A 10,000-nucleotide genomic window follows, 5' to 3' on the forward strand; every position below is an offset into this window, starting at 1 on the left:
ATTTGGGAAGAATCTTCAGATTGTTGTCAGCATTGTATTTAGTGATGTAAAATTTGATTATAGTACCTCGAGTTCTTATAAGTGATTCACTGAAGAGAATCAGGTACTTCAGTCACTCAATTCACTGACTCGGACTGCGTATTTGTAGCAGGCTGGATACTTGTACCAAGCGAGGTATCTTCAACTCGCCTAGATATCTCACCTAGACAAGATCATCATGATCCCACCTAATAGCTGTGAAACATCCATATAGATGAGCATTGGAATTCTGTCCAATTTTATGTACATGTGGTTGGCAGGTAATTTAGCTTCACTACATGTATTATATTCTAATTAGGTGATTCTTGCAACAACACAAGGTTACAGGACGAGGTACATGTTCAAATTGATTGGTCGTCAAAGGCCACAGAGTAATCAGTCTTGACCACAGACAGACACTTTATTCAACACAATGGTACAATTCCTGACTAATAACAACCTTTACAGATTTTTTAAAAATTGACAGACTTGGGGAGGATATAACCTGTTCTAGGAGACTTAAAAAAAATGAAAAGTTAATGAGAGTGCCCTCTAGTAACTTGGTTTTCTTGGAATGTAATATGATCTTGTTTTACTAGCCTTCCTTTATTGAGTAGTTTCAGTGTGGAGAGTCTACTTCTGTAGGCCTATGCCCATGGCTTGTCATTTAAACCCAAAAATTGTTGTCCAACATCTTTGATCATTCTTCAGGTGTTGAAGATTCCCCTGGTATCCATTGTTTCAGATAATTGGTGAAAAATCAATTATTGGTTGTATGTGAGTGATAAACACCTCACACTTCACACATGAATTCTGGTTGTCAACGTAGGGTTTCTCTTAGTAAAGTGCCTGCAATATTCTGAGAGATTGGAGTGTCCGATATGAAATATTGAGCTCTTTCAGGCATTGTTTGTAACTGGGGGCAAAGTGAAGGTGAACATATTTCTCAATGGCAAAATTGAGGCCCCATGATGATGCTCTAGTAACTATATATGTCATCCTAGATTTACATGGATGCTTGTATGTAGTCTGATTTGTTTGTTTTTATCATTACAAATAGTTTAAAATCATCGGCAACATGACTCACATGTAAGGTCATGTGTCAGATGGTTTATAAATACAAGAAAAAGTACTGGACCCAGCACCAATCCCTGGAGGACACCAGTAGACACATGTTTGTTATAACTTAGTTGGTCTGAGACGGAGGTGCACATAAAACATCCAGCAAGGAAATTGGCAAGCCATCCAAGCACCAGGGGCCTTATACCAGTCTTTTCCAGTTTGTCTTTCAGTATGTGGTGGTTAACTGTATCAAAGGCCTTTCTAAAGTCAAAGAACGTAAGATCAATAATGTTACTGGTCGTAGTGTTTGGACACATAATTGTATGTCATCATCAGTTGATCAGATATGAACATACCTGATCCGAATCCAAATTGGGTATCTATGATTTTATCATTAAAGTATGATACAAGTTGTTCTGCAATAATTTGCTCCATTACTTTTGAACACACATAAGTTAGACTAATTGGTCTATGAATTAATGAATCACTGTGAAGTCCTTTCTTGGGAAATGGGATGAACTTTTGCATGTTTCCATTGTTGTGGCACCATTTGGCTGTGTAAGGACTTACTGAACATGATAAATGTGGGTCCAAAAGGGCAGCTGAACAATGTTTGAATAATAATGGGGATAAGCCTGAACCCTTACTGCCATTTGAATTTAATTTGTTTATTGCTAATTTTGTGCTATCAACTGTGATGGTGGTCAATGTCCCCTGCAACTGCTTGTGTGGGGATGGCATCTGAGGTACCGTACATCATCCACAAAAATGGGCAAAGGCCTGAGTGTAGGAAAAAAAAAAAAAAAAAAAAAAAAAAAAGTGGAAATTGTTGCTTAAAAATGTGATCCTCTCCAATCCATGAGTGGTGAGCTGGGCTTTGCCTGGGGCCCATCAAATCTGCCTGGAGTGGCCTAATTCGCTAGAATCAAGTATTACAGCTTCTTGGTTACTCTCACTACCCAAGTCCCAAACTCATGGCCAGAATACACAGCCTGAAGCTTAGTGGTCCTGTGGTATGAGAGATAGTGTATACTCACACTAATACATATACCACAGCCTTGTATTTCACATCCAAACCTCCCTCTAACCCATACAATGTGAGCCAGGCAATATGGAATTTGCCTGGTGCAACCAGTCAGTCAAGTTCTCACTCATGATACTCATTACATGATTCTGTAACTCAAGGCTGCTGGTCAATGAAGTATCAGTAGTCCTTTGGTATGAATGATAGGTGGTGTGTATTCAGATCACTGTTCATACAAGTATGCAGCAGTAAGTGATATGACCAATATACATACCACTCTGAACTACCAACATATGTATAATGCTAGGGTGTAAACAAATACCAAATGAATCAGGTAATGGAAACTGACTTGATACACGCAATTTAGTGAAAAGAGTTGTTCAATTTGAATGAGTGATTCGTGGGTCTTTATCACTAGTTGTTTTGTATAAGGCTGTTTCCATGTCATCAACAGAGATCCTGGGTCCAGTTCAGAGATTGAGTGTCAGCTTCTCAGGACTTCAGCTCCTGATAGAGGTGAGGAGATTCACAGGACCATCATGTACAAGCTGGCAGGCACCGGTCATCCCTCATTTTGTACATGGTTGAAATGGTTCTACAGGATGGTGGATTCTCTAGTGGTCAGTTTGATTTTGTGATGGGGAGAATGTGTGTATTTCCTTGCCAGTTTGTTAGAATGCCACTGTACATTCAGAAATAGTTGAATATATCTGTCAAGGTACTTTTATAGACTATAATCATACAATTTACGGAAAAGGTTTGGTGGGAAGCCTGTTCAGCAATGGACAATGGATTAAGTAGTTGTTTCTATTACTGGCAAACATGACAGCAGTCACCAGTTGTAAGGACTCCTTGTGTGAAAAAAAAAAGAAGATAAGATGAAGGGTGGGAAATAGGCAGAGATGACAGATATATTGGGCTAAGCCCAGAGACTGAATATCATCCTCTCTTAGCTGCACCTCCAGAGGTGAGGCTGTTGATGGATTCAGAAAATAGGGCACCGAGGCAGTTCTTTCCATCCATCTTGTATGACTACCACCAGTAATTACCTATATTGGTCTTTACTGGTACAAGTTTAAAATACTTTTTTATTTATGTCATAGGATGATGTAAATATTACCTCATTCAATGCTTCTCCCACCAGCTGAAATCAACAAGATCCAAAATCTGTAGCATTTCAAAATCTTAATTTGGGAGGAAGCCTCACATGGGCGAGATGAAAGTCAGCAATACATGTTAACAATTTTATTAACATTGTCAAGCCTTACACACACATATATTTTGAGAATAATGTACATGATGAAAAGCAACAACTGTCCGGTGAAGTCGATGTGGGTTGCAAAGAAAGTGGAAAGGGATAAAAAATAGCAGGAAACATCAGACCAATGACATCAGACAAGGGAAGGGTTTGGGTGAGAATGAGAACAAGATGACAAGGTCAGTACTGAGGGTGAGAATGAAATGTAAGGTGACCCAAGTCCCATTTTTGTGATGCCTGTCTTAATTTCCCCTTCCCTAAATATTACTCTAATGTCTGACTTTTTGCTTTTTTTTTTTTATATCACTAAAATGTCCCAAATTTTCTTCACATTATTTTAAATGCTCCACTTTTGGCAAAATTACCATGCCATCACTAGGACACTATATGAATTTTAATGAAATTGTGATTAACTAGTGTTGCTAAAAATGTCTGTAATACAAATAAACTGTGTCTGTAAAGGCATACATGCATGTGTACATACACATGCACACAGAGATGCAGACACACATATCTATATAGATACCTGTATATATACATATGTGTACATTTTCAGTTGCAACAGATCTTACAAAAACTGCAGGTATATAGAAATAATGGGAAGATAAAGACCCCCCTTATAAGGGGAAAGGGCCTTTTTGTATATGTATGTATATGGACCTCATAGATAAGATACAATTATTGTTCAACATGTTTGTATATATTCTGTAATTGATAACTATGTGTGAGGATATATAGGAAACATATATTTGCCTACTTCATCAGGGTTAAAAGACTGGACAATATTGAAGTAACTGCTATCAAAGGTGTTAAAAAGAATAATAGAAATAAAAATAAAAAATTAAGTAAAAAAATGTACACATACATTTCACACCACATGAACTCCACTAAAAGCATTTTGAAATTGACTGTGCAGTTAATGATCCCTCATTACAAATTGGTAGTGTAACATGAACTTGTCACATAATCAGTGACATTCAAAGTTCTCTTTTGGGAGATGTTGCTGTGATACTGGTTACCAAATGAAATAAGTGGGACAGTTCATCATTTAGTTCATTGTATTACTGACAGCAGTCCTACTGCTGTTTTGCCAGCTTTTATATAATAAAATTGGGTATGATCCCTTTCATTATTAAAAAATAAACTTATTTCAATGTCTAGTTTTCTTTTTGGAATCTATGAAGAATGAAAACACAATAACAAACACCCAATTATATTTGTTGTGATCATGCTAAACTAAAATTACACTAGAGAAAACTTAGCTCTGTGAGATTCTGGTATTGGCAAAACTGTAAATCAATTTACAGTGGGAAGAGCAGCTGGACTAATAGAGTCCATTTGCTTGGCAGTGCAGTCAACAAAGTACATCTGTTTCTTAGTGGTCCAAACAGATCCTCAAACATTTCATTTTAAGTTTATAACATATTTCAGATATATTCATCAACGCAAGCCTGAACTATACATTCACATGCTATAAAATTCAGTCAATCATTTGATGGATGGGTGTATCAACATTGCAAACCTGGAGAAAAAAAAAATAGAAATTCTAAAACTGAAGGTATCCAAGTTGTGAATCTCTACATTAATCTGTGTGGGATTGAAACCCATCCTGGCATGGATAAGACCTCTAAAGCTATTACATTGGAGTGACCAAAACTACATTTTAAGATGATCTGTATGTATATCAAAACTGCAATCACTCTCACTACACATCAGGGAAGCTCTACAGTATTTATTTGAAATGTACATTTCATAAAGAATTTTGTACTTATAACAGGATCCAGGAGTTCTTGAAGATTGAAATTCCTAATCATTCTTTTTTCATGCATGAAAACAATGTAAAAGGTCCCAGATATACAGAGGAACGATCCAAAAATAGAGGAGGGATATGGAATAGATGTGATGGTGTTAAGTTACTCCAGGTAAAAAAGCCACAGTCAAATCACAAAAAGGGAGGAAAAAAAAAGGAGGGGGGCAATGTTAGCACTGTTTCTGCATCTTTCAATAAGAGAAAGATTAATAGGTGGTGTTAAGTATTGGGGAGGTGAGGGAATTCTGCAAGAAAAATTCAGATATAACTACAGGTAATTTTTTTTTTTTGTATGATTCATATATCCTGTAGTACAGTATTCAATCATAAAATAAGGCATTACATTGGTCTAAGGATGATTAGACTTTGGAAAAATGAAAGAGGTACTAATAAAGTAATAGTGAAAAAAAAACTAACAACATTGGTACAAACTGAACACGGGATGAATAAAGAAAAAAGTCCACTAGCTCTTTGAATTGTTACATTCCAGTAAATATTAAACCATACAATGACATGCACCATCCTCTGCACTCATTACCTGCACTTTTAGGTGAAAAATTCCCCCACTTTGGAAAGATTAAATGTAATGTACTAGGTGTACTGAAAACAAAGTATGATAATGTTACATGCAACTTTTGTGAAAACGAGTTGGCAACAGACAAAAAAATAGTGCTATATGAGAGAAAAAACTTGCAGATAACCAGTTTACTGTATGAAACATAATTCTGTCTAAGTGACATAATTCTGCACTTTCCTTTTTTATGTCAGCTGGTCTGCCTTCTACCTCTTGATCCAACAAATGTGATGCACTGGTGGCAAGGGTCACAAGCAAGGGGAAGAGTAAAAGGAATGCAACACACTGGTGCAACTTTGGGGAGAAGAATTAGTCTGAGGTTTGTAAAACAAAATCCCTCCCCTATTTCGCTCCATATACCCAACATTAAACATATCTAACATCATGGTTCTTTCAATTGTTTCTTTTTTGTGTGTAAGCCATGTGAAAAAGGAAACTATAACAATATAAATTTTTTATTTTAATAAGCGAGAAGGCCTATGCCTCCCCTCTCCTCATTCGTGTGACCTATAATGTACAGATCCTACACAAAAGTCTGCACTCACATGATAAAAGCAACAATGACATTAACAGAAATGTCTGAAGTAAAATTATACAAAAGTACTGGTAAAATTGTTTCCCATTTCTTCATCCACCGGTACTACTACTGCCAATGCCATCTGGGATACCCTTGATGGTACTGGTACTGCACAGTGTTGGAGTGCATCCACTGACTCATCTGCCGAGGATCCACAAAATGAATGTGTCTCAAGTAAAGCTTGATTGATGTCAAGTTTCTTTGAATAAATATCTATACATAGCCACAAAAATACTCTCAGAACAAGCTAATCTGAATATTCTCTGGTACAACATGGAAATTGCCCAAGACTAAAGTGAAGACTTTATTTCTGTCTATTCCTTACTGTATTCTTTCTTCTTGGACATGTCCAAAGGGTAGTACAGCAGATGAGGGACAGATGGTTAAAGTACTGTGTGGGATTTTTTTCTTTATCCGCACTGTCACCACCATGCCGAGATCTTTTGTTTCTAAACAAACACTTAAGAGCTGCATGCATTATATGTAACTCTGCAGTGGCAGAAAGCATAAGAAAAAACTCCAAGATACTTGGAAAAAAATAATGACAATAAATGAACTGAAAGTAAATAGTGGTATAGAAACATAGATTCATATTTTCTTGATTCCTCCAATAATAATAACTGAATGTATACAGAAACAAAAAAAAAATCCTGCCAGAACAAAGACTTAAACAGACATCTCGGAGAAAAAAAAAAAAAAAAAGTAAAGGGCTAATCTCTATTTTGAACACGATATCCTGACTGAATCCAATTCCCACAAATGACCTTTGAATAAAATATAACATTTCTCTACTTATCAATACGTGATCATACTGTTAACGGTGTAGGCTGACTTTGCATGTATTGCTCAGTTCCATCCTGATCTATTTCTGCTGTCTAGTTCACGCCCTTTTCAAAGTAAAACAAGGTCAGAAGAAATACTGTACCTCAACAATGCTCCAAAAGAATGGAGACTTAGGTCATGTTCCAGACATTTGTAAACAGACCAGATATTAAAATTTACATTTAATGGGAAAACAATCACAACCTATAGTCAGTCATTCACTGGACACATGTACACGAACTTTGTTACAAAATATATGACTAATAAAGTCTGGTTTATCTCGAAAGAGAGGGAAAAAAAAAGACCACACCGGAAACAGGAAGATAAACATACAAAAGTGTTTCGAATCGTTATAAAAAGTCGTTAAGGCCGTTACTGTTGTGTTGATTCTTGCCGGTCAGAATGCTGTGTTTGTGGTAAGGCTGTGTAGTCTTGCTTGTGCATGAACAGGGTGAAATTTTTTGTCCTGTTTACAAATGTAGTTGTACCTGCAGCAGGGATGGTGACATCTTTAGGATAGTAGAATTATCATTACTAGTCATAAGATGTGACACTAGACAACTGTTTAGTACAAGGAAGACATTGAATCATCACTTAATGAATCAACTTCAAGAGACGAAGTGATAACTCATTCCTCTTGTTATGACTCCTCATGGGCCTGAGGAGCTGACTGGGGCTACCACTGGTGGTAGTGGTGGCTACAGTAACTGCAGGGGTGATTGGGGTGGTGGAAGTGGTGGCGATGGTTGTAGCGGCTCAAGAAAGGAGAGTGACTGGTTCAAGGAACAGGATGGAAGGATGAGCTTAAGGGTTGCGCCTCAGGACATTCCCAGAGGAGAAGGAGGTGGTCGGGTGGGTGTCCTTCCAGTCTCGGTAGAGGAAGAAAGATCCTGCTGCATACACCAGCATGTTGATGATGCCGAAGAACTGAAACACAATCAGGCATTAGAAGAAAAGAAAGAAAAAAAGATAATAAAAATTTAGAGCTTGTTATTAATACACAGGGCTATTTTTTGTCCTCAGCAATCATGACGGGAAGCTCCGCCTACTCAATAACTTCTTACAATGACTATCAATGATTTGACCCAATGACAACTACTGTCTCAAGCTTCACTCACTACTTTGCAACCTTTGGCCTCTGCAGACCATAATGATGGTCCTTGGACTCTCCTTCTACAACTCTCTCCAGCAAGCAACATTGACTGTTGTTCTGTTTTGTATTCATGTAAGTTTGTTTCCATGTCACCAGATGGTGGGAGGAAAATGGGAACAGGAGCTGGTTGCCAGTTCTCCTCATGTGTAAAAGATAAGAATGGAGGGAAAATAGAGTCAATAGGGGAGTGAAGAGAAAGAGAGAGTGAGGGAGAGAGAGAGTCAGAGACAGACCAAAAGAGAAAAAGAAATAGAGAGAGGGGGAGTGAGAGGTAAGGATAGGTCCTTTGGGCTGGTCCAGTGACTGAGTTCCACATCTGCTCTGAGTTGAATCAAGTGTTTATGGGATTCCAAGTCAGTCAGTCATTGAAGGGAGGCCCATCCTGCATTGTAGCAACACACAGGCAGCAGCAGTAACTGTTCCCCCTGCCATTGCTGGTTCCATTATTCTCTCCCTGATTGTGGTGATATTTTGGTTTCAAACCACGCAGCACACATCCTTGTTCACTTCCACAAGCAGTACTGTGCAAATGAACATTTGTAATGCAGTTCAGGCACCAATCTATCACAATAAATGTCAAAATTTTTATAACAAAAAGTAGGCGGAGCTCACCAGTGTTGTAAGTCACAACGGACTATTGTGCTAAATATACACACAGAAACAAATATCTCCAACAAGACATCAAAGAGTGAAAACTAAAAACTAATTACACCAATTGATGTGCTACAATAAAGCAGTAAAAGAGGGGAGGAAATAGATGGAATACTACTGGTAAACAAGCCGATTAACATCTACAGGGGGAGCAGAGTGAAGACGAGTGGGTAGCAACTAGAAGCAATAACCCTACTGCTAGTGGCAGTAAAACTGGTAACTTTAGCAACCAAAATACTGCTGATAGTAGCAATAGCAGTAGTAGTAACAGTAGTAGTATTGGTGGTAGTAGCAGTAGAACTAGTTGTGGTAGTGTTAATAGTACATCTAGGGTCAGAGACTGTTCACACACCTGGCTAGATTACACTCTTTTCTTTCTCTGATTGGAGATACAATAATGATCTATTACTCCAGGTAGCAAGGTACCTCCATCTCACAGAAATTTATGGAGATGATTTGTCATTGCTATAGGGATTATAGAGAATGTATGCATTTATGCATGAACACACACACACACACATGAACAAAGATTGTCTAAACTGGGATTACCAGAAAGAGGACATCTATTGGTCATTTACAGAATCATGAAAGACATGGAACTCCTTCACAGAGAAGACTTATCAAAGTGGGATAAAAGAAATACAAGAGCACATGAAAAGACTATCAAAAAGAAGAGATCTGAAGAAAAAAAAATCCACACAGAGTGGAACAAGTTAGATGAAACAATAATGTGTGCAAACACCATACAAGAACTTAAGAACAAACTAGATACCAAAAGATACAAAGACGGGTCACTATGAGCATAGCTCCCCTTCATGTATAATACAACTAGGTAGGTAAATATACATGGCTACTGGTGCAGTGGTTAGTGTCTTGACCTTTAATGCAGAAATCAGTGGTGAGGACTTGCTCAGGACTATAAAAAATCACTAACACAGCAAATTGTCACTGTTCCCACTGACCAAGGGGATATACATATGCATGTGTGTGTACTTTGTTTGTTTGTGTGTGTGTATGTATTTACCTAGCTGTATTCTACAGGAAGGGGAGC

At 37.7% G+C, this 10,000-nt stretch overlaps 1 protein-coding gene across 3 annotated transcripts in view; it reads right to left on the reverse strand.

Annotated features, from left to right (window-relative positions):
• Window positions 1-3,334: 3,334 nt before the first annotated feature.
• Window positions 3,335-10,000, reverse strand: part of LOC143026511 (plasmolipin-like) — a 90,854-nt gene continuing 84,188 nt past the window's right edge. For all 3 annotated transcript variants that reach the window (XM_076187041.1, XM_076187039.1, XM_076187040.1), the window contains one exon: window positions 3,335-8,072. In XM_076187041.1, coding sequence (XP_076043156.1) covers window positions 7,950-8,072 — 123 coding nt within the window. In that variant the 3' untranslated portion in view covers window positions 3,335-7,949. The remainder of the gene's footprint in view (window positions 8,073-10,000) is intronic.

The sequence above is a fragment of the Oratosquilla oratoria genome, chromosome 6 (assembly GCF_046742065.1).
Source record: "Oratosquilla oratoria isolate Oo_2021 chromosome 6, ASM4674206v1, whole genome shotgun sequence".
NCBI lineage: Eukaryota > Metazoa > Arthropoda > Malacostraca > Stomatopoda > Squillidae > Oratosquilla > Oratosquilla oratoria.